Source organism: Aegilops tauschii, chromosome 5 (assembly GCF_002575655.3).
Source record: "Aegilops tauschii subsp. strangulata cultivar AL8/78 chromosome 5, Aet v6.0, whole genome shotgun sequence".
Classification (NCBI taxonomy): Eukaryota; Viridiplantae; Streptophyta; class Magnoliopsida; order Poales; family Poaceae; genus Aegilops; species Aegilops tauschii.
The window spans coordinates 243,367,277-243,392,945 of NC_053039.3; the positions used below are offsets into that span (position 1 = coordinate 243,367,277).

Genomic DNA, 25,669 nt, shown 5'->3' on the forward strand with positions numbered 1-25,669 from the left:
ATGGAGGAGAGTGTGCTCGCGCGCGTCGGGAAGAAGCTCCCGGTCGCTCATGGCGGGGTTCGAGATACGAGAGGAGGAGACACGGCTGGCTTTGCGTAGATCGCTGTGTACACAGTACACGCATGCCAGACTTGATTTGAGCGCCGTGAACCACGTGGTGTGGTTTTAGAACCCTATGCGTACAATACGTCGCCATTGCCGACTTGCTCGATCGAACTCCCGCCCTTGCCGAATCACACAGGAAGCTGGGATGACGATGGGCCGGTGCCGCGTAGCGTGCGGCGGGCTGCTCTGTTCCAGGCTTGGGTTAAAGGTTTCCTTCATCGGGAAAGTTGAACGTACGTCTGACGCTCAATTTAGCCACAAGATGAGATTTGGCGAGTTGCCGAAGTTCGGTATGAAAGCGACTTTAGAGCATTTACAACCACATATAACGACTTTGAGTTGCCAAATGAACGCGGATGCGGCCGAACGCGTTCACGGATAGCGGTTGGCCTCCACCTCCATCTCCGACTGGATGGAGTCGAGGATGGCCTGCTGCTCTATTGCCTCCTCCGCTTGGGCCATCTCGAACTCTGCCAGCGCGTTGGCCAAGGCGAAGCCCACAACCGGATCAGCCTAGCCTTCTGCCTCTTCCACCTCCTTCAGCTTTGTGTCCTCCATGATCACGTCCTGGTGCTGCTCCTCCTCCTCCTTCTCCTCGGACTTCGGCGAATCCGCAGGCAGGCCGGCTGCGATCCGAGGTTCGCGCCTGGCCCGGATCTCCTCCAGCAATTGCAACCGCTACTCTAGAGTGAGCACGGTGTAGGTGGTGATCCTCTGAGCGAGCCATGGCTAGCGTCTGACGGTGATCGGATTAGAAGGATGCGACGTGGAGGGGAGGAAAAGTGTAGAAATGGGGACGGGCTAGGGTTGGGCTGCCACTGCCCGGCTTAAATGGCCGGACTTGGTCCCTCGGGTTGTGTGTGGGGTGGCATCGCACCGCAACAAGCATGCGTCCTCACCAACAATTGGAGCAGACGCCTGCCCGGTCAATAGGTTCCCGTGTGCTTTCGCCCGGGCGTCCCCATATCCGCCCCACATATGGGCTGGATATGGGGGTTGCCGGTCAGCCCGAGCGTTTGGGTCGGGTTTGCCCAATCCGTTTGGGTGACAAAATCTTGATCGGGTAGTGACCGGGCAGGCCACCCGGGCGTTTGCAACGGATATGGGACGTCCAGATGTAGATGCTCTAACTCCTTCGTGTTCGCTCGCGGGAGCCAGCGATCCCCACACGCAGAGCGCTTCGTCCCAGATAGTCAACCACTTTTGTCGGGAGGGCCTGCCTGGAGAAGGACCCACCAGATGAGTCGTGGGAGATGTGCACAATTGACTCTCTTCCTTTTTTTCTGCTTACTCCCTCACTTAATCACACACACTCCTCCCTGATTTTCTCGAGATAGTATTTTGCCCCACTTTATAAATATAAAGCCACCATCACATCTATACAAGAGGTTCAGATACAGTAGAGTAAAATAGACGTTAGGACATCAGCACAAACACGCCTGCATAAAACAAACATGATGAAATACCACCAAGTGGTTGTAGTCTGGGGGGGGGGGGGAGGCTACTATGAGGCAAGTCGGCGCGCAGTAGAAGTCATAGCATCCATCATAAGGCCCAAGTGATTACGATCTCCTTGTCTAGATTGCGGGTGTCGGTGCTACAAAAATACAAGAAACTTGAAGATTAAATCAGAGGGCCGCTTAAGAAAGACCCGCTCAATCACATCTTATTTTGCGTTGTCCACAAAGTTCATGATAACGCCGCAAACACCAGTCAGAAGAGGCGTTTTCTCCTTCCACAAAGTCCACATAACTCTTGCCACCATGCAGGAGAAGAGGATGTTGGTCCCCGACTCCGGGGCACCACAAAGAGGGCACAACCCATTCCCGAGGCTGTGTTTCTTAATCACCTCTATCCAGATGGGAGGCGATCCTGCAGAACTGTCGAATAAAAAAATTGATCTTTAAGGGTCGGGGCACTTTCTAGTGTGGCGAGGCCCAAGCAATAACCGGCCGTCAACAGAGGGCATGATATGTCGAGCTGACAAAGAAGACACTCGAAGGGTCAGACGACAAGAGACAGTGTCCAGATAATCCGCAAGCACCGGAAGGAGGGCAACCCACAAACTAGCCCACTCTATGGTGTCGGCCTGCCCAACTGACCGTCAGAATAAGATGTTCCAATGACCATTGCGGGAAGCCGTGGAGACCAACACCGTCGGATCCGAACAGATGGCAAACAAGTTTGAAAACCCCGTACATAACAGGGCTCCCTCTACCCACAGGTCAGGCCGAAAAAGGGTTCACCCTCCATTGCCAATGGAGGACAGCCCAGGCGGATCTCCTACTTGATCGACTGGATTGATCTCCAAAACTACGATCCCTCCATACAAGAATATGCAAGTAGTGACTAAGCCCTCGAATGATCAACCATAACCCCTTCCCCTCGGATGATCCCATACCCAGCGCAGCATAAGGGCCACGTTCATGTGTCGTGACGCCAAGATGCCTATCCCTCCAAGATCCTTTGGCATGCATATGTCATCCCACTTTCCATATGGTATTTTTGTTGGCCATCCATCGCCTGCTAGAAGAAACGGGTGAGATCTTTATCAAACGAGCTATACACCCCTGGGAAGGATATACAACCACATCATATACATGGGGAGACTAGAGAGGTTGGAGTCAATCAAGATGGTCTTACTTCCTTTGGATGTAAAACGACCTCACCAAGGTTCCGCCCTAGACGCGCCGCAAAAGCGGGTTGAACTCGCTCAAGGGAACCAACGAGTCAGAAAACGGCATCCCCAAATACGCAATGGGGAAAGTGGACAACGTGCAATTCAGTTTGTCTGCTATCCACAGCTGGTCGGCCTCAGACTACCCTAAGACCACAACCTCGCTCATTTTGAAGTTGATTTTAAGACCAAACATGGCCTCAATATAGAGGAGGGGGAACTTGAGATAGATGATATCAAGATCCAAGATTGATATGCTCTTGAAAAGTCATCAATCCACGCAAACTGTCATTCATGCTTTGCTTAATATTACATGCATCTATTTCTAATATTTTCAACTTCTCGCGGTGCATGTGGAAAGTAAAAAATGATTTTATTTTTGCTAGGAAGAAGCTTTCTCTCCTCAGGTTCGTGATGTTGTTGCGGCTATCGTAGTTGCAGTACTGTTCAATGGGCTTGACCAATTAATGGTGATTCCACTATCCATTCTCAACACACAGAGGATTTAATGGAGATGGAAAGGAATAAACTCCCTGCTCAAGGGGAATAGCTCAACTCATATCTTACAATTGCATGAGCAAAAAAAATCACGAATGAAGGTTTTTGAAAAACAAAAATCCTTGGATTTGCTGGCTCAATAGGCGCTAGGAATTGGTGTTTCAATTCATTACTCTGATGACGCAAGTTTCAGCAGAATTAAGATTCAGGCAGCAGCTCATCCACTCTCACCCCCTTGCAAGCTCAAGCTTCAACCCTGTGTTTTGGTGCCAAGGTTGTCGCCATATCTAACTTAACTAGGTAACTTATCTCATGGACAATGTTTCTTTGGCTAGAGAAATTGTAAGCAGGAATGTCAATTCGATGTTGTTCGCTGGGAGATGAGATCAAATCTTGCTAATTTTTTAGTATCTCAAACCATAATGATCACTCCATATTTCATATCCCTCATTCTCTTAGTGATGATGCGCACAATTGTGCTCACGAGGCTCTCAACTACTCTACATTTGTATTTTTTTATTTGTTCCGACTCATAGTACTCTCACCGGCCTTATGGTGATAATCATGCTTTGTAGAACGCCAATTTTGATGGATATTTTGTCCGTGTTGTTGTTGCTAATGCAAATCTTAATCTCCTTTCCTTAAGATCCCAATTCCCATTTGCTCCGAAGCCACTGCTACTTCTTTTCTCTTTATACAGGCTTTCAATGGTTCAATGTGCCTCTGCAATTTGAAGGGATGTCAGAAGGGTGATTTTCCAGGGTCATAATGAAGGAAATCTGCCCTAGAGGCAATAATAAGTTGTTATTTATATTTACTTATATCATGATAAATGTTTATTATTCATAGTAGAATTGTATTAACCGGAAACTTAGTACATGTGTGAATACATAGACAAACAGAGTGTCCCTAGTATGCCTCTACTAGACTAGCTCGTTAATCAAAGATGGTTAAGTTTCCTAACCATAGACATGTGTTGTCATTTGATGAATGGGATCACATCATTAGAGAATGATGTGATGGACAAGACCCATCCGTTAGCTTAGCACTATGACCGTTTAGTTTATTGCTATTGATTTCTTCATGACTTATACATGTTCCTATGACTATGAGATTATGCAACTCCCGAATACCGGAGGAACACTTAGTGTGCTATCAAACGTCACAACGTAAATGGGTGATTATAAAGATGCTCTACATGTGTCTCCGATGGTGTTTGTTGAGTTGGCATAGATCGAGATTAGGATTTTTCACTCCGAGTATCGGAGAGGTATCTCTGGGCCCTCTCTGTAATGCTCATCACTATAAGCCTTGCAAGCAATGTGACTAATGAGTTAGTTGCGGGATGATGCATTAAGGAACGAGTAAAGAGACTTTCTGGTAACGAGATTGAACTAGGTATGGTGATACCGACGATCGAATCTCGGGCAAGTAACATACCGATGACAAAGGGAACAACGTATGTTGTTATGCGGTTTGACCGATAAAGATCTTCGTAGAGTATGTAGGAGCCAATATGAGCATCCTGGTTCCGCTATTGGTTATTGACCGGAGATGTGTCTCGGTCATGTCTACATAGTTCTCGAACCCGTAGGGTCCACACGCTTAACGTTCAATGACGATTTGTATTATGAGTTATGTGATTTGATGTACCGAAGTTTGTTCGGAGTCCCGGATGAGATTACGGACATGACGAGGAGTCTCGAAATGGTTGAGACATAAAGATTCATATATTGGAAGGTTACATTCGGACACCGAAATGGTTCGGGTCGTTTCGGAGTACCGTGGGTTACCGGAACCCCCCCCCCCCCGGGGAAGTTATTGGGCCTCATGGGCCTAGTGGTGGAAGAGAGGAGGCAGGCCAGGGAGTGGCGCGCGCCCCCCTAGCCCAAACCGAATTGGACTAGGTTGGGGGGGGGGGCGCCCCCCTTTCCTTCTCTTCTCCTCCTCCTTCCCCCCTTCTCCTTGTGGGAATAGGAAAGGGGGGAATCCTACTTGGAGTAGGACTCCCCCCCTTGGGCGCGCCACACCTTGGCCGATCTCCTCCTCCCTCCCCCCTTATATACGTGGGAGGGGGGCACCCCAAAGGCACACCAAAGTTTCTCTTAGCCATGTGCGGTACCCCCCCTCCGCAGTTACACACCTCGTTCATATCGCCGTAGTGCTTAGGCGAAGCCCTACGCCGGTAACTTTATCATCACCGTCACCACGCCGTCGTGCTGATGAAACTCTCCCTCGGCCTCAACTGGATCAAGAGTTCGAGGGACGTCACCGAGCTGAACGTGTGCTGATCGCAGAGGTGCCATGCGTTCGATACTTTGATCGGTTGGATCGTGAAGACGTTTGACTACATCAACCGCGTTACTAAACGCTTCTGCTTTCGGTCTACGAGGGTATGTGGACACACTCTCCCTGCTCGTTGCTATGCTTCTCCTACATAGATCTTGCAGGATCATAGGAAAATTTTGAAATACTACGTTCCCCAACAGTGGCATCCGAGCCAGGTCTATGCGTAGATGTTAAATGCACGAGTAGAACACAAAGAGTTGTGGGCGATAATAGTCATACTGCTTACCAGCATGTCATACTTTGATTCGGCGGTATTGTTGGATGAAGCGGCCCAGACCTACATTACATGACCGCGTTCATGAGACCGGTTTTACCGCCGTGCTTCGCACACAGGTGGCTAGTGGGTGTCTGTTTCTCCAACTTTAGTTGAATCTAGTTTGACTACGCCCGGTCCTTGTTGAAGGTTAAAACAACACACTTGACAAAAAATCATTGTGGTTTTTGATGCGTAGGTAAGAACGGTTCTTACTAGAAGCCCGTAGCAGCCACGTAAAACTTGCAACTACAAAGTAGAGGACGTCTAACTTGTTTTTGCAGGGCTTGCTGTGATGTGATATGGTCAAGACGTGATGATATATAAATTGTTGTATGAGATGATCATGTTTTGTAACAGTTATCGGCAACTGGCAGGAGCCATATGGTTGTCGCTTTATTGTATGAAATGCAATCGCCATGTAATTGCTTTACTTTATCACTAAGCGGTAGTGATATTCATAGAAGCAATAGTTGGCGAGACGACAACGATGCTTCGATGGTGATCAAGGTGTCAAGCCGGTGACGATGGTGATCATGACGGTGCTTTGGAGATGGAGATCAAAGGCACAAGATGATGATGGCCATATCATATCACTTATATTGATTGTATGTGATGTTTATCCTTTATGCATCTTATTTTTCTTATTACGGCGGTAGCATTATAAGATGATCTCTCACTAAAATTTCAAGGTACAAGTGTTCTCCCTGAGTATGCACCGTTGCTACAGTTCGTCGGGCTAAGACACCACGTGATGATCGGGTGTGATAAGCTCTACGTTCACATACAACGGGTGCAAGCCAGTTTTGCACACGCAGAATACTCGGGTTAAACTTGACGAGCCTAGCATATGCAGATATGGCCTCGGAAGACTGAGACTGAAAGGTCGAGCGCGAATCATATAGTAGATATGATCAACATAGTGATGTTCACCATTGAAAACTACTCCATCTCACGTGATGATCGGACATGGTTTAGTTGATATGGATCACGTGATCACTTAGATGATAAGAGGGATGTCTATATAAGTGGGAGTTCTTAAGTAATATGATTAATTGAACTTTAATTTATCATGAACTTAGTACCTGATACTATTTTGCATGTCTATGTTGTTGTACGTAAATGGCCCGTGCTACTGTTCCGTTGAATTTTAATGCGTCCTAGAGAAAGCTAAGTTGAAAGATGATGGTAGCAACTACACGGACTGAGTCCGTAACTTGAGGATTATCCTCATTGCTGCACAGAAGAATTACATCCTGGAAGCACTGCTAGGTGCAAGACCCGCTGCAGGAGCAACGCCGGACGTTATGAACACCTGGCAGAGAAAAGCTGATGACTACTTGATAAGTTCAGTGTGCCATGCTTTACGGCTTGGAACCGGGACTTCAACGACGTTTTGAACGTCATGGAGCATATGAGATGTTCCATGAGTTGAAGTTAATATTTCAAGCAAATGCCCGGATTGAGAGATATGAAGTCTCCAATAAGTTCTACAGCTGCAAACTGGAGGAGAATAATTCTGTCACTGAACATATACTCAAAATGTCTGGGTACCATAATCACTTGACTCAACTGGGAGTTAATCTTCCGGTTGATAGTGTCATTGACAGAGTTGTTCAATCACTGCCACCAAGCTACAAAAGCTTCATGATGAACTATAATATGCAAGGGATGGATAAGACAATTCGTGAGCTCTTCGCAATGCTGAAGGCTGCGGAGGTAGAAATCAAGAAGGATCATCAAGTGTTGATGGTTAACAAGACCACTAGTTTCAAGAAAAAGGGTAAAGGGAACTTCAAGAAGAACGGCAAGCAAGTTGCTGCTCAAGTGAAGAAGCCCAAGTCTGGACCTAAGCTTGAGACTGAGTGCTTCTACTGCAAAGGGACTGGTCACTGGAAGCGGAACTACCCCAAGTATTTGGCGGATAAGAAGGATGGCAAAGTGAAAGGTATATTTGATATACATGTTATTGAAGTGTACCTTACTAATGCTCGTAGTAGCGCCTGGGTATTTAATACTAGTTCTGTTGCTCATATTTGCAACTCGAAACAGGGGCTACAGATTAAGCGAAGGTTGGCTAAGGACGAGGTGACGATGCGCGTGGGAAATGGTTCCAAAGTCGATGTGATCGCCGTCGGCACGCAACCTCTACATCTACGTTCGGGATTAGTTTTAGACCTGAATAATTGTTATTTGGTGCCAGCGTTAAGCATGAACATTATATCTGGATCTTGTTTGATGCGAGACGGTTATTCATTTAAATCAAAGAATAATGGTTGTTCTATTTATATGAGTAATATCTTTTATGGTTATGCACCCTTGATGAGTGGTCTATTTTTGTTGAATCTCGATAGTAGTGATACACATATTCATAGTATTGAAGCCAAAAGATATAAGTTTAATAATGATAGTGCAACTTATTTGTGGCACTACCATTTAGGTCATATTGGTGTAAAGCTCATGAAGAAACTCCATACTGATGGGATTTTGGAATCACTTGATTATGAATCACTTGATGCTTGCGAACCATGCCTTATGGGTAAGATGACTAAGACTCCATTCTCCGGAACAATGGAGCGAGCAACCGACTTATTGGAAATAATACATACTGATGTATGCGATCCGATGAAGTGTTGAGGCTCGCGGCGGGTATCATTATTTTCTGACCTTCACAGATAATTTGAGCAGATATGGGTATATCTACTTGATGAAACATAAATCTGAAACATTTGAAAGGTTCAAATAATTTCAGAGTGAAGTGGAAAATCACCGTAATAATAAAATAAAGTTTCTACGATCTGATCATGGAGGAGAATATTTGAGTTACGAGTTTGGTCTTCATTTGAAACAATGCGGAATAGTTTCGCAACTCACGCCACCTAGAACACCACAGCATAATGGTGTGTCCGAACATCGTAACCATACTTTATTAGATATGGTGCAATCTATGATGTCTCTTACCGATTTACCACTATTTTTTTGGGGTTATGCATTAGAGACAGCTACATTCACGTGAAATAGGGCACCGTCTAAATCCGTTGAGACGACACTGTATGAACTATGCATTTGCGGTTTCTTAAAGTTTGGGGCTGCGATGCTTATGTGAAAAAGCTTCAACCTGATAAGCTCGAACCCAAATCGGAGAAATGTGTCTTCATAGGATACCCAAAAGAAACTATTGGGTACACCTTCTATCACAGATCCGAAGGAAAGACATTCGTTGCTAAGAATGGATTCTTTCTAGAGAAGGAGTTTCTCTCGAAAGAAGTGAGTGGGAGGAAAGTAGAACTTGATGAGGTAACTGTACCTGCTCCCTTATTGGAAAGTAGTTCATCACAGAAATCTGTTTCTATGACTCCTACACCAATTAGTGAGGAAGGTAATGATGATGATCATATAACTTTAGATCAAGTTACTACCGAACCTCGTAGGTCAACCAGAGTAAGATCCGCACCAGAGTGGTACGGTAATCCTATTCTGGAGGTCATGTTACTTGACCAAGGCGAACCTACGAACTATGATGAAGCGATGGTGAGCCCAGAATCCGCAAAATGGCTTGAGGCCATGAAATCTGAGATGGGATCCATGTATGAGAACAAAGTGTGGACTTTGGTTGACTTGCTCGATGATCGGCAAGCCATAGAGAATAAATGGATCTTCAAGAAGAAGACTGACGCTGATGGTAATGTTACTGTCTACAAAGCTCGACTTGTTGCAAAAGGTTTTCCACAAGTTCAAGGAGTTGAGTATGATGAGACCTTCTCACCCGTAGCGATGCTTAAGTCTATCCGAATCATGTTAGAAATTGCTACATTTTATGATTATGAAATTTGGCAAATGGATGTCAAAAATGCATTCCTTAATGGATATCTTAAAGAAGAGTTGTATATGATGCAACCAGAAGGTTTTGTCGATCCAAAAGGTGCTAACAAAGTGTGCAAGCTCCACCGATCCATTTATGGACTGGTGCAAGCCTCTCGGAGTTGGAATATACGCTTTGATAGTGTGATCAAAGCATATGATTTTATACAGACTTTTGGAGAAGCCTGTATTTACAAGAAAGTGAGTGGGAGCTTTGTAGCATTTCTGATATTATATGTGGATGACATATTGTTGATCGGAAATGATACTGAATTTCTGAATAGCATAAAAGGATACTTGAATAAGAATTTTCCAATGAAATACCTCGGTGAAGCTGCTTATATATTGGGCATCAAGATCTATAGAGATAGATCAAGACGCTTAATTGGACTTTCACAGAGCACATACCTTGATAAAGTTTTGAAGAAGTTCAAAATGGATCAAGTAAAGAAAGGGTTCTTGCATGTGTAACAAGGTGTGAAGTTGAGTCAGACTCAATGCCCGACCACTGCAGAAGATGGAGAGAAAATGAAAGTCATTCCCTATGCTTCAGCCATAGGTTCTATCATGTATGCAATGCTGTGTACCAGACCTGATGTGTGCCTTGCCATTAGTTTAGCAGGGAGGTACCAAAGTAATCCAGGAGTGTATCACTGGACAGTGGTCAAGAACATCCTGAAATACCTGAAAAGGACTAAGGATATGTTTCTCATTTATGGAGGTGACAAAGAGCTCGTCGTAAATGGTTACGTCGATGCAAGCTTTGACACTTATCCGGATGACTCTAAGTCACAAACCGGATACATATTTATATTGAATGGTGGAGCTGTCAGTTGGTGCAGTTCTAAACGGAGCGTCGTGGCGGGATCTACGTGTGAAGTGGAGTACATAGCTGCTTCGGAAGCAGCAAATGAAGGAGTCTGGATGAAGGAGTTCATATCCGATCTAGGTGTCATACCTAGTGCATCGGGTCCAATGGAAATCTTTTGTGACAATACTGGTGCAATTGCCTTGGCAAAGGAATCCATATTTCACAAGAGAACCAAGCACATCAAGAGACGATTCAATTCCATCCACGATCAAGTCAAGGAGGGAGACATAGAGATTTGCAAGATACATACAGATCTGAATGTTGCAGACCTGTTGACTAACCCTCTCTCACGAGCAAAACATGATCAGCACCAAGACTCCATGGGTGTGATGACCCACAAGTATAGGGGATCTATCGTAGTCCTTTCGATAAGTAAGAGTGTCGAACCCAATGAGGAGCAGAAGGAAATGATAAGCAGTTTTCAGTAAGGTATTCTCTGCAAGCACTGAAATTATCGGTAACAGATAGTTTTGTGATAAGGTAATTTGTAACGGGTAACAAGTAATGAAAGTAAATAAGGTGCAGCAAGGTGGCACAATCCTTTTTGTAGCAAAGGACAAGCCTGGACAAACTCTTATATAGAGAAAAGCGCTCTCAAGGACACATGGGAATTATCGTCAAGCTAGTTTTCATCACGCTCATATGATTCGCGTTCGTTACTTTGATAATTCGGTATGTGGGTGGAGCGGTGCTTGGGTGCTGCCCTTCCTTGGACAAGCATCCCACTTATGATTAACCCCTATTGCAAGCATCCGCAACTACAAAAGAAGTATTAAGGTAAACCTAACCACAGCATGAAACATATGGATCCAAATCAGCCCCTTACGAAGCAACACATAAACTAGGGTTTAAGCTTCTATCACTCTAGCAACCCATCATCTACTTACTACTTCCGAATGCCTTCCTCTAGGCCCAAATAATGGTGAAGTGTCATGTAGTCGACGTTCACATAACACCACTAGAGGAAACACAACATACATCTCATCAAAATATCGAACGAATGCCAAATTCACATGACTACTTATAGCAAGACTTCTCCCATGTCCTCAGGGACAAACGTAACCACTCACAAATCATATTCATGTTCATAATCAGAGGGGTATTAATATGCATAAAGGATCTGAACATATGATCTTCCACCAAATAAACCAACTAGCATCAACTACAAGGAGTAATCAACACTACTAGCAACCCACAGGTACCAATCTGAGGCTTTGGGACAAAGATTGGATACAAGAGATGAACTAGGGTTTTAGAGGAGATGGTGCTGGTGAAGATGTTGATGGAGATTAACCCCCTCCCGATGAGAGGATCGTTGGTGATGACGATGGCGATGATTTCCCCCTCCCGGAGGGAAGGTCCCCGGCAGAACAGCTCTGCCGGAGCCCTAGATTGGTTCCTCCAAGGTTCCGCCTCGTGGCGGCGGAGTTTCTTCCCGAAAGCTTGCTTATGATTTTTTCTTGGACGAAAGACTTCATATAGCAGAAGATGGGCACCGGAGGCCTGCCAGGGGGCCCACGAGGCAAGGGGGCGCCCCCCCCCCCCACCTTCATGGCCAGGGTGTGGGCCCCCTCTGGTACTTTCTTTTGCCAGTATTTTTTATTAATTCCAAAAATAACTTCCGTGAAGTTTCAGGATTTTTGGAGCTGTGCAGAATAGGTCTCTAATATTTGCTCCTTTTCCAGCCTAGAATTCCAGCTGCCGGCATTCTCCCTCTTCATGTAAACCTTGAAGAGAGAAAAGGCATAAGTATTGTGACATAACATGTAATAACAACCCATAATGCAATAAATATCGATATAAAAGCATGATGCAAAATGGACGTATCAACTCCCCCAAGCTTAGACCTCGCTTGTCCTCAAGCGGAAGCCGATAACTATAAATATGTCCACATGTTTAGAGATAGAGGAGTAGATAAAATAAAATACGGACATGAGGGCATCATGATCATTCTTGTAACAGCAACATATATGGATATCGTCATATGATCTCTTATGCTCAAGTAATAATCTATTCACAATGTCAAGTGTGAATCAGAAACTTCATTGAGAACTAACAAACTATGCTCTCGGTCATTGAAGCAATTGCAATTTATCATAACATCGGAAAGAGTCAATATAAGAGCTTTTCAGCAAGTCCACATACTCAACTATCATTTAGTCTTTCACAATTGCTAACACTCACGCAATACTTATGTGTATGGAGTTTTAATTGGACACAGAGAAAGATAGGGGCTTATAGTGTTGCCTCCCAACCTTTTACCTCAAGGGTCATGTCAACAATAATAGTTCATGCTAACTTACATCCAATTGGATATATATTGTGACGCCCCCGATTTGACCGTACACTAATCATGCACGCAAATGTGTACGATCAAGATCAGGGACTCACGGGAAGATATCACAACACAACTCTACAACATAAATAAGTCATACAAGCATCAGAATACAAGCCAGGGGCCTCGAGGGCTCGAATACAAGTGCTCGATCATAGTCGAGTCAGCGGAAGCAACAATATCTGAGTACAGACATAAGTTAAACAAGTTTGCCTTAAGAAGGCTAGCACAAAAGTAGCAACCATCGAAAAGGAAAGGCCTCCTGCCTGGGACCTCCTAACTACTCCTCGAAGCCGAACTCCACGTAGAATCATCCTCAGGGTCTCTAGCTCCTGGACTCCAGCATCTGGTTGCGGCAACCAGGTAGAAAGGAAAGGGGGAAAAGAGGAAGGAAAGCAACCGTGAGTACTCATCCAAAGTACTCGCAAGCAAGGAGCTACACTACATATGCATGGGTATATGTGTAAAGGGGCATATCAGTGGACTGAACTGCAGAATGCCAGAATAAGAGGGGGATAGCTAGTCCTGTCGAAGACTACGCTTCTGGCCATCTCCATCCTGCAGCATGTAGAAGAGAGTAGATTGAAGTCCTCCAAGTAGCGTCGCATAGCATAATCCTACCCGGCGATCCCCTCGTCGTCACCCTGTTAGAGAGCGATCACCGGGTTATATCTGGCACTTGGAAGGGTGTGTTTTATTAAGTATCCAGTTCTAGTTGTCATAAGGTCAAGGTACAACTCTGGGTCGTCCTTTTACTGAGGGACACGGCTATTCGAATAGATAAACTTCCCTGCAGGGGTGCACCACATAACCCAACACGCTCGATCCCATTTGGCCGGACACACTTTTCTGGGTCATGCCCGGCCTCGGAAGATCAACACGTCGCAGCCCCACCTAGGCTCAACAGAGAGGTCAACACGCCGGTCTAAATCCTATGCGCGCAGGGGTCTGGGCCCATCGCCCATTGCACACCTGCACGTTGCGTGCGCGGCCGGAAGCAGACCTAGCCTAGTAGGCGTTCCAGTCCAATCCGGCGCGCGCCGCTCCGTCGTTGACGTCAAGAAGAGCTTCGAATGATACCACGACGTCGGGATACCCATAACTACTCCCGCGTAGATGGTTAGTGCGTATAGACCAAATGGCCAGACTCAGATCAAATACCCAGAACTCGTTAAGCGTGTTATTTATCCGCGAACGCCGACCAGGGCCAGGCCCACCTCTCTCCTGGGTGGTCTCAACCTGCTCTGTCGCTCCGCCACAAAGTAACAGTCGGGGGCCGTCAGGAACCCAGGCCCACCTCTACCGGGGTGGAGCCACCTGTCCTTTCAGCCCCCTCATCAGAATCACTTGCGGGTACTCCTCGAGCCGACCCGACTTTAGTCACCACATGTGTCATGTATATAATGTATATAGTATATACCCATGATCACCTCCCGAAGTGATCACGGCCCAGTAGTATAACATGGCAGACGGACAAGAGTGTAGGGCCACTGATGGAACACTAGCATCCTATACTAGGCAGTAGGATAGCAGGTAAGGGTAACAACAGTAGAAGCAAGGGCAGGCTATGCATCAGTATAGGATTAACGGAAAGCAGTAACATGCTACACTACTCTAATGCAAGCAGTATAGAGAAGAATAGGCGATATCTGGTGATCAAGGGGGGGGGGGCTTGCCTGGTTGCTCTGGCAAGAAGGAAGGGTCGTCATCACCGTAGTCGAACTGGGGGTCGCCGGCAGTCTCGGGGTCTACCGGAGAGAAGAGGTGGAAGAAACAGTAAATACATAGCAAGCAAGTGCATAACAAGACATAACATGGCAAAGCGTAGCGATAGGAGTGTTCTAACGCAGTGCTACACGATACTGGCGAAGGGGGATAATATCCGGAAAGTTTTCCCGGAGTTAGGCATTTTTGGACAGATGAAACGGAGGGGGAATGTTGCGAGTTCGATAGGTTAGGGAGGTGTGGCGGACGAACGGGCTGCGTATCCGGATTCGTCTCGTCGTTCTGAGCAACTTTCATGTAGAAAACATTTTCATCCGAGTTACGGTTTAAAAGATATGAATTTTCAAAGATTATTTGAATTTCTGGAATTTATTTATTAAATTAAATTCGAATTATCCAAAATAGTAATGGTGACGTCAGCATGTCGTATGTGTGACATCAGCAGTCAACTGTGCGCTGACCATGTCACCCTGACATGTGGGGCCCACATGTCAGCCTCTGTAGCTAATTAACTGGGTTAATTTAAACTACAAAAAACTTAATTAGATTGTGGGCCCTACTAGTCAGTGTCTGATTAGGGATTGGTTTAACTAACTAATTTAACTAATTGATTAATTAGTATTTTTATTTATTTATTTTAAAAGGTTTTATTGGTGGGCCCCGCATGTCAGCTGCTGGGATTGGCCCAGTCAGCATCGACCGAAGTCAACGGGTCAAAGGTGGGGCCTAGGGGCCCGCTGGTCAGTGACCCTGGGGGTGGGCCCCAGGCACCACGTCGGACGCCGGCGGGAGGGCACTCCGGCGAGCCCGTACACGGCGGCGAGCCTCGGCCGTGGCCGGAATTCGGCCACACGGGTCCGTTTCACGCGCGCTTGGTCGCGTTCGAACGGCCAAGACGATCCGCGCCGGATGGTGGTAGTGGTTCGTCCGGATATGGCCGGAAACGGCATCGACGTTGAGCTTAGCGGCGGCGGGAGTTCGGGGTTGCACGAGCACGGCGATGGGAGGCACGGGAAGGCCAGATGTGGGGCTCTACGGGGCCCTGGGAGTGCCAGGAGCACGCGGGGACCATCGGTGCGGGCGGAGGAGCTCGGGGTGCGCGAGCCCGGCAGCTATGGCGGACGGCGGCGATCGGTACTAGCAGGGAAGCTAGCAGGAGAGGAACCGGAGCCCAGGGAGAGAGGGGGGGTAGCGGAGCTCACAGGGGAGCCGTAGGGAGTGGCAGCGGGCTCGGGGGAGGCTTGGAGCGGCCGGGACGGCGACGACGTTGGGGAGGGAGTCCGGCGAGGCGGTGTTCCGGGCGGTGAGGGCGCGGGGAAGACGACGTTGGGTAGCGCCGGGCGGCGAGGCGTGGTCATTGGGGCGCAGGGGGGAGGCGTTCGACGAGCGGCGTGGTGGCCCGGCGACGGCGGGGGCCAGCGGCGTTGGGGGCGATGACGGTGAGCGCCGGCGACGAGGTTGGGGCGCCGTGCCCGAACCAGTTCGGGCAGAGGGGGGCGAGGAGCGAGGGGCGTGGGGATCGGCCTCCTCCCGATCCTGATCGGGGGGGGAGAGGCGACGAGGGGGGGAAAGGGGATAGGGCTAGGGTTCGGGCCGGTGAGTGGATAAGGGAGTGGGGGCGCGGGGTGGGCCGGCCCATTCGGGCGGCCTGGTGGCCAGCTGGGCCGAGGCCCAGCGAGGGGGGGGGGTCTTTCTTCTACTTTTTTTCTTTCCTATTTTCTCTTATTTATTTTCTGTTTAGTAGTTTTCTATTTTGTTTTCTATCTATCTTAGTTTTATAAATTAGGAAAATAGTTTCTAAATTAGTGTTATGGTTTAACCCACTGCCACAAAAAGTTTCACTCCTAACTAAAATAGTTTGATATTTTATAAATGATAAAAGGCATTTAATTAATTAACTTGGCACTGTTTTATTTATTTTAGGACATTCAAACATTTTTAAGGATGTTGGTTTCTCCACCATTATTATCTAGGTATTATTTGTCACACCTGGAATATTTTAGTTTTAATGTTTGAAAAGTTTTATTTTCTTGCTTGATTTTGGAATTTGAATTGGAATCGGTTTCGAACTAACGCGAGATTAGGAACAGTAACCAAGGTGACGTGGCGACATTAACGGGGGATTACTGTAGCCTAATTATCCGGGCGTCACAATTCTCCTCCACTACAAGAAATCTCGTCCCGAGATTTAGGAGCGGTTATAAAGGGGAAGGGATCTGGTTACGAAATTCTAACGTGTCTTCTCGGTCTTGGTTACTCTTCTCGAAGAGGTCAATCCATTAAGCTGATGTCTTCATTCCTATGCTCCAGTCATCATGATGAAGTCGGCATCCTTTATTCGGGAACTTCATCGTACTTACGAAAGAATAAAGGGTGGACATCCAGGGAGAACCGACCTCTGCAAGGTCGACTATCTGGTCGATAACATCGAGGAAGGTGGCGGGAGTAACTCTCGAATTGAAACTTAAGAAAATATCGAGAGCAAAGTAAGGAGGTATCATGGGATGTTTCGAGCGGGCAGGCAATCATTCTATGCTTGAAACAAAGTGCGAAAAGGATTCGGGGCAATGGGAATAAGTATTGCGTCTGATACCAGAAATAGGTCACTGGGCAGGTGGCCCGTGAATTTCATATGAAGTCAAATGCGAGGAATAACTTTTTCAACCTGGGTGTACAAGAGAGTCAGGTTTCGATCCTGTGGAACTGTGGGTTATGGGCCCACCATACGGAATAAAGGTAGAAAAAGCGGTGACATCTTGCACGGTCATGATAGCAAGGCATGTCAGAGGGTAGCCTGTTGGTTATACGTCAACAACATCATCGGTACCAAGGGCGAGGGGCGAAGAGAACCATTTTCCTGCTCGTTGAAACGAGGCGGACCAATAGGCAAAGTTCTCGTCCATCGGTGGTTACCGGAATGTCACCAACCATAGTAACAGGGTCTTACTGACAGAGTTGTACACCGAGGTGTTTGCACAAGCAGGGAATTAATACTGCTTAGATCATAATGATCACCAGAAACGTTAAACCAACCAATGGAAAGGAAAATATGATTATCAGATTAAACAGAACAATGGAAAGGAAAATGTGTTTAAACACATATTTCAGGGGGTATATCCTTCCCAAGGACAATGGTTAGAAGAGAACCATTTAGGTTAGGGAAGAGGAAGTTCATGACATTACCCAAAGAACGGTGTTTGAATAATTGATAACGAAAATTTAGCATTGTGCTTCAAATGTTTTTATTGAAGATCGGAGTACCTTAGACATGCTTCAAGATAGCATTGACATGGTCATCAGGTGAAGATCAGACTTTGAAATCACAAAGGATCCATCAGGAATAGTTTGTAGAATAAGTCTTACAATTTCCTCATGGAAGAATGGATAACCTTGCTGAAAAGGAATCTATAACAATAGGGCCAACCGGCCAGGTGTGCTAGGCACGACATCACCTTACCCGGTCACATAAGACCAATGTTATAACTCTTGGAAATATGTTCCAACCATCATATCTGACCGAGATTCAGATCTGATTGGTGTCAGGATAACTCAGACTCAGGATGCCTGAGAAGAAAGGTGCAACACAAATTGTTGAGATGACATTGTAAGATTCTCGAGAATTGAACTATGGAAGCGAGTTCCGAAGAGTTCATCATTAAATCAAGGAGAGGGTGAGGGGTGGCTGATGGACTCAGCGACAATTCCTCCAGATTTCCAAAAGATGGATTTCCACAAGTATGTCAACAAGGAGATAACATTTGTCAATTTAAATGGTATAATGATGTATGCTCGAGGAAAACATACACAATTAAACATTGGTTGAAAGGTGCACCCGAAATATGGGCTGGGTTGCACGACCAACATCGGAATGGTGGTTCAATAATCAATAGTCTAAGAATGAACGTCCGACCATTAACTTCAAAGGAATAGGGTTGCTAGAAGGGCAGAATCCAAACAGCACCGCCCACTTGTTGGTACCCTGGTTGGAATCAACACGAGGACCCCAGAAAGAATGGTGATGGTGAGAAGTATCACCATACCAAGAATTCTGAAGAGGTGGTGAAATTCTCACAACATAGATGACATAAGAGATGTTAATGTTCCAAGGTAAAGAAGAACAATTGCTGGATAGCAAGGAACTCAAGGTATAACACCAAACACGAACAAGCTTGTGTTGGTGGGAAGGCAATAAAGTGGTCTATGATAACACAGATCATCGAGGGCAAGGATGGTATTTCTCATCATGAACTCAATTGATATCCTGGAAGAGCTCATAAGGTTGATGATGATCACGACACATATGCCGACAGGTTTCATGAAGATGTAATCGAACAGCGCCTGCGCAAGCAGAAGGACTGATGCAGCAAAAGATTATTGGAACTACGGATACAACACCAACTAGGAATCAAGCTTGCCGTTCGAGGTGAAACAATAAGACAAGGGAGATCGACATAAGCTTAGCTCATCGTTGAAAGTTGTGTTCCGGGAAGGACCGGGTAGCGTAGTTAAAAAGTTTGCACGATAATGATATAGCCGATAAGCCTAGGAATGACTTGAAGGATTATTAAACTCGTAAGCAACAAGAATTACTTAGAGTTATTGAATCGGAGTGCGGAATTGATTCACTTATCGGTGTTCTCGAGTGACTAATAACTCAGAGCCCGTGGAAAATTGGAATCAGTGAGAATGTAGCACTTGATGAAGAACTCATAAGAAGTTATGCAGTTCCATGATAATCTCGAGATACCAGGGGGTAATACTCGACGACAGATCAAGGTAGAGGTTGGACTAGGGTATTGCTCTGCAGAAGACAAGTGCTCAAACTTGCACGAGAAACGGAATCAAGGAGAAACATGGTCGGAACCACGTCCACGGATACCAGATGAACTTATAACAAGGGGATAATTATTTTTAAGAGAAGCTTCCATGATAAGGTATACATCGTGTCCATGGGCATGAACACAGGGTTCAAGGTCGACTCCCACTTGTTCAACGCATAACCTTTCATTCACCTCTCGTATTTCAAAAATGACATTAGTTGTTGAAAGTTTTTACCTGGTGCAATACCAGATAAGTATGACCCGTGTAATCTTTCGGGTTCACACGGATTAGGGAAGGCGTAGGTTCAACCCATCACGGCATCTTAGGAACATATACCACAAACTTCGAAGTAAATATTACAAGCTCGAAAGAAGAGCATTGTTCAAAAACAGATGATACAATTTACCAAAGGCATTATATACCCATGGAAAGGCTCACAAGGTTATTCAATATGAAGGACACTGTCGGATAAAATCCAACAAAGGAACCGATGGTCCACAAGGGATCTGATATGAGCATCGGTACTCAACCAGAGGAAGAAGAATGCAAGGAGATGTGATTATAGAAACAACTGACTAACTCAAAGTTCAAATGCAAAAGAATTATGATCTCCAAATCAGGGGGTCAGAAGCAACGCTCTGATCAAGGATGGATAAGTTGAGTAGGCTTAGGGGTGCAATCGATGGCAATTTGATAGGTCGAGATCCAGCTCACGTTTAAAATGACGTCTGAGCCGGAAGAATGAATTCTAGGATATGATTGAGGATTGCGAGCATTCGCAACAAATTGAATCAACGGACTCAAAATGATAATGACAAGAGATGCAAATAAGATTACGAGACTTATGGGATTAACCATAATGCAAGCAAACAAGAATTTCAAGAGCAATAGGCTCCTGAGGATTTTCGGAAGATCGAATAGTATTTTGAAGACTATTGTGGAATACTTGAATCAATTGGGGATGAGCGGATACTCGGTAAGTGCGAGAATTATCCGTAGGGGTATTCAGGTGACAAAGAACAGCAAGGCAGTAAGCTCAAAGGATTCTCGGAAAAACAGAGAGAATTTCGGGGTATCTTGTAATAACAAGATCAACTGGGAAACATTGTATGAGTGGCGAGTATACGTGGTTATCCATAGGAGTTTATCGATGAAAGGAAATTGCAAAAGCGATAAACACAAGTTCTCGGGTTATCAGCGGAGAGTATCTTCAGGGTCTTCACGGGCAGCAGACGATCATCAGTAATAAGGGGCTCTCCGGGTGAAAGTGATAACGAGATCCTAATGTTAGATTTAGCAAAATTCACTTAACCCAAATAGAAGAGAGATCAGAGTCCCAGAGTATAGACAAGGAGTAAAAGATCCTAATGCCACCCAATGGCGACGTGGGCCCGTAAGCCACACAGCCATGTTAGTAAAAGTTTTTCAGTGACTAGACTCGACTTCGGCCAAGGAGTTGGAAAGGGGGATTCCTATAGGCAGATAGCTCTGATACCAACTTGTGACGCCCCCGATTTGACCGTACACTAATCATGCACGCAAATGTGTACGATCAAGATCAGGGACTCACGGGAAGATATCACAACACAACTCTACAACATAAATAAGTCATACAAGCATCATAATACAAGCCAGGGGCCTCGAGGGCTCGAATACAAGTGCTCGATCATAGTCGAGTCAGCGGAAGCAACAATATCTGAGTACAGACATAAGTTAAACAAGTTTGCCTTAAGAAGGCTAGCACAAAAGTAGCAACCATCGAAAAGGCAAGGCCTCCTGCCTGGGACCTCCTAACTACTCCTCGAAGCCGAACTCCACGTAGAATCATCCTCGGGGTCTCTAGCTCCTGGACTCCAGCATCTGGTTGCGGCAACCAGGTAGAAAGGTGTGACGCCCCGAGACCGACGCTCCGATTGCCTTCCTTGTTTGGCGAGTCAACTGTGTTTTATTTTTGTGTTGCATTCATCATCGCATCATTTGCATTGCATCGGCACTTCGTTGCCGCCATGTTTTAAAACATGCATCCGATCGTAGTTGTCGCGTTCCCCCCTTGCTTCCGCTGACCCTTCCGAGACCAACCTCGCTCTTCGTTTTCCCTCTTGCTTAAACCGGAGTCCCTCTTTGCACAGTGCTTCGCCCCCTCGCGCGCGTCCGAAATTTGTCTCGAACCCGAACCGGACTTTCGTTACCGTTGGGTCCGGATCATCCCCTAACATCTACAAAACATCACCGTTTTCTTTGTTGGACGCCCATAGCCTATTTTTCTCGACCGTTGATTTCGATCGGAGGGACTAGCCCCTAACCTAATTGCCTGCTATTTATACTCGAGGTCCAACCCTAAAAGTTAGGAGGCTTGTCCCATCCCCATTCGGCCGCCGCCACTCCCAAAATCCCCCTCGGGATCCATCCCCAACCTACCAGCCTCCTCCTTCCCGATCCATCCAACCACCACAGCCCACGCAGACCTCCCCGTTCCCCTCGTCGCGAGCCAGGGAGAGGAGCTCCCTGCCGCCTCCCACCTCCTCGTCCCCGTGCCCACAGCCGCGGAGCTGTAGCCGTCACGCCAAGGCCGGCGCCCCTCTGCTCAGCTCGCCTCGGACCAGTCACGCCAAGGCCGGCGCCCCTCTGCTCAGCTCGCCTCGGACCAGCAGCAGGTCTGGACGACCTCAAGCAGGCACGGCCACCCGAGAGGCCTAGCCCCGAGGAGACCCCATGTCGCCTTCGTCCTTGCCATCTCCGGCCAGATCCGGAGGTTCGCCGCCCCTCTCCGTCCCCGCAGTCCCGCGTTGCCGCCGCCTTGCTCCGTCCTCGCCGGGTCTCTCGCGCGCCCGAGCTCCACCTTGCGTGTCCGCCTCCTCGTCCTCATGGCCGAAGCAACCGAACAGGAGGCCGAGCGCCCAAGCCCAGCAGCCGTGCGCCTCCTCCCTCGACCAGCCGGAGCTTCTTCGTCAGCCTCGTCGCCGTCACGTGCCCCCTCCTCCCATCCTTCTCCTGCTCGTCTTCCCCTCTGTCTCTCATCCCTCTCGTTTTCTCTCTGACCAGGAGAGCTAGCTGCCGCCAACATCGCCGGAGATGGACCCCCGACGCCCAGATCCGCTCGCCTTCACTGCCTCGGCGCCGTCCCTGTCGCCGTCGTCTTCATCGGTTCCTGACGAGGACGGCACCCCTCCAGTTCGTCTCGAGCGCCAGTCTTTGCCCGATCTGGTCCCCGTTGACCGCGAGCATTGGCTGGGTCACAGCTGCGCAGGCCCAGCTCCCTTCGCCCGCGAGCCCAGCTCCACGCGTCCCTGCAGGCCCAATGTGAGCCACCGCCCAGTCCCTGGCCCAGCAGTGTGCTAACTCAGCCCATGTTGTGTTTTTTCCACTGGACGAATTTGACTATTTATCCAGGGAATTACTGTTTTACAGAAAACCCCTTGCACTTCATGCATTTAATAACTCCACAACCGTGCATCGGTTTAAAACAAACTAAATATGTAAAATGCTTAGAATTTTGTGTAGTTTAATAATATGCCACTTTCAACCATGTTAAAATTGTTTAAAATGTTGTTTGATTAAATTTGCTCGAATAATATATTAAAATGTTTTTTTCATAACTAAATAACCGTAACTCGGATTTTAATAAATTATATATGTAAATGGGGTAGAAAAATGCCTAGTTTAACCTGGTGCACTTCATTTTTATGTTTAAAAATATTAAAATTGCGTTTATGGCAGAACAGTGCCGAATCTAAATTATGGACATGAGGATTTTCCGGAAATTGTTGTTTGACATTCCGGCCTCATTTAAATTGCCTTAAATGTGTAGTTTACTTATGTCTCACCTATTGCCATGGTTAATAACATTTAATATTGTTGGGTCCATAAACGGGAGCGAACTAAATAACTAAATGTGGTGTTTCGTCAATATGCAACTCGTTGCATATGGAGCTCCACTTAATTTGTAGTGTTGTTTGTTGCACTTTGCCATGCCATGCCTCTTTAAACCGGACATGCATCATACTTGTTTGTGCATCATGCCATGTTTATGTGGTGGTTGTTTACTATGTTGTTTGTTTCTTTCCGGGTTGCTTCTCTCGTTAGCTTCGGTTTCGTTCCGGAGTTGTGAGGATTCCTTCGTCTACGTCCGTTTGTCTTCTTCATGGACTCGTTCTTCTTCCTTGCGGGATCTCAGGCAAGATGACCGTACCCTCGAAATCACTTCTATCTTTGCTTGCTAGCTGTTCGCTCTATTGCTATGCAGCGCTACCTACCACTTGCTATTTCTTGCCTCCCATATTGCCATGAACCTCTAACCTTTGTCACCCTTCCTAGCAAACCGTTGTTTGGCGATGTTACCGCTTTTGCTCAGCCCCTCTTATAGCGTTGCTAGATGCAGGTGAAGTTGAAGATTGCTCCATGTTGGATTATGTTTATGTTGGGATATCACAATATCTCTTATATTATTAATGCATCTATATATTTGGTAAAGGGTGGAAGGCTCGGCCTTATGCCTGGTGTTTTGTTCCACTCTTGCCGCCCTAGTTTCTGTCTTACCGGTGTTATGTTCCTTGATTTTGCGTTCCTTACGCGGTTGGGTGATTTATGGGACCCCCTTGACAGTTCGCTTTGAATAAAACTCCTCCAGCAAGGCCCAACCTTGGTTTTACCATTTGCTACCACCTATCCCCTTTTCCCTTGGGTTCTGCAGACTCAAGGGTCATCTTTATTTTAGACCCCCCCGGGCCAGTGCTCCTTCAAGTGTTGGTCCGAACTGAGTAGACTGCGGGGCCACCTCGGGGAAACTCGAGGTCTGGTTTTACTCGTAGGATGTCTCATCCGGTGTGCCCTGAGAACGAGATATGTGCAGCTCCTATCGGGATTTGTCGGCACATTCGGGCGGCTTTGCTGGTTTTGTTTTACCATTGTCGAAATGTCTTGTAACTGGGATTCCGAGACTGATCGGGTCTTCCTGGGAGAAGGAATATCCTTCGTTGACCGTGAGAGCTTATAATGGGCTAAGTTGGGACACCCCTACAGGGTATAAACTTTCGAGAGCCGTGCCCGCGGTTATGTGGCAGATGGGAATTTGTTAATATCCGGTTGTAGAGAACTTGACACTTGACCTTAATTAAAACGCATCAACCGCGTGTGTAGCCGTGATGGTCTCTTCTCGGCGGAGTCCGGGAAGTGAACACGGTTTCTGGGTTATGTTTTGACGTAAGTAGGTGTTCAGGATCACTTCTTGATCATTGCTAGTTCACGACCGTTCCGTTGCTTCTCTTCTCGCTCTTATATGCGTATGTTAGACACCATATATGCCACCATCCTTTCCTATAAGCTTAAATAGTCTTGATCTCGCGGGTGTGAGATTGCTGAGTCCTCGTGACTCACAGATACTTTCAAAACAGTTGCAGGTGCCGATGAGACTAGTGCAGATGACGCAACCGAGCTCAAGTGGGAGCTCGATGAAGATCTTGTCCGTTGTGTTGTTTCTTTTCATATTGATCAGTAGTGGAGCCCAGTTGGGACGATCAGGGATCTGGCAGTTGGGTTGTCTTCTTTTCTTTTGGTTCCGTAGTCGGACCTATGTGTGTATCTCTGAATGATGTATGTTTTATTTATGTATTGTGTGAAGTGGCGATTGTAAGCCAACTCTTTATCCCATTCTTGTTCATTACATGGGATTGTGTGAAGATGACCCTTCTTGCGACAAAACCACAATGCGGTTATGCCTCTAAGTCGTGCCTCGACACGTGGGAGATATAGCCGCATCGTGGGTGTTACAAAAGGAAAGGGGGAAAAGAGGAAGGAAAGCAACCGTGAGTACTCATCCAAAGTACTCGCAAGCAAGGAGCTACACTACATATGCATGGGTATATGTGTAAAGGGGCATATCAGTGGACTGAACTGCAGAATGCCAGAATAAGAGGGGGATAGCTAGTCCTGTCGAAGACTACGCTTCTGGCCATCTCCATCTTGCAGCATGTAGAAGAGAGTAGATTGAAGTCCTCCAAGTAGCGTCGCATAGCATAATCCTACCCGGCGATCCCCTCCTCGTCACCCTGTTAGAGAGCGATCACCGGGTTATATCTGGCACTTGGAAGGGTGTGTTTTATTAAGTATCCAGTTCTAGTTGTCATAAGGTCAAGGTACAACTCCGGGTCGTCCTTTTACCGAGGGACATGGCTATTC

At 46.7% G+C, this 25,669-nt stretch overlaps 1 protein-coding gene across 1 annotated transcript; it reads left to right on the top strand.

The window, feature by feature from the left end:
• On the top strand, positions 1 to 25,141 carry LOC141022732 (uncharacterized). The gene is made up of 3 exons (XM_073498990.1): positions 1 to 57; positions 21,840 to 22,795; positions 24,886 to 25,141. Exons 1-3 carry the CDS (start codon positions 1 to 3, stop codon positions 24,899 to 24,901), a joined length of 1,029 nt encoding a protein of 342 aa, XP_073355091.1. The 3' UTR covers positions 24,902 to 25,141.
• The last annotated feature ends 528 nt before the right edge of the window (positions 25,142 to 25,669 follow it).

Excerpts from the sequence above, each read along its gene's own strand:
- LOC141022732 (XM_073498990.1), top strand. The coding sequence starts at position 1 with ATGGAGGAGAGTGTGCTCGCGCGCGTCGGGAAGAAGCTCCCGGTCGCT. Across the intron at positions 58-21,839 it reads TCCCGGTCGCTCATGGCGGG|TTAGGAGGCTTGTCCCATCC; the intron begins GTTCGAGATACG and ends CAACCCTAAAAG.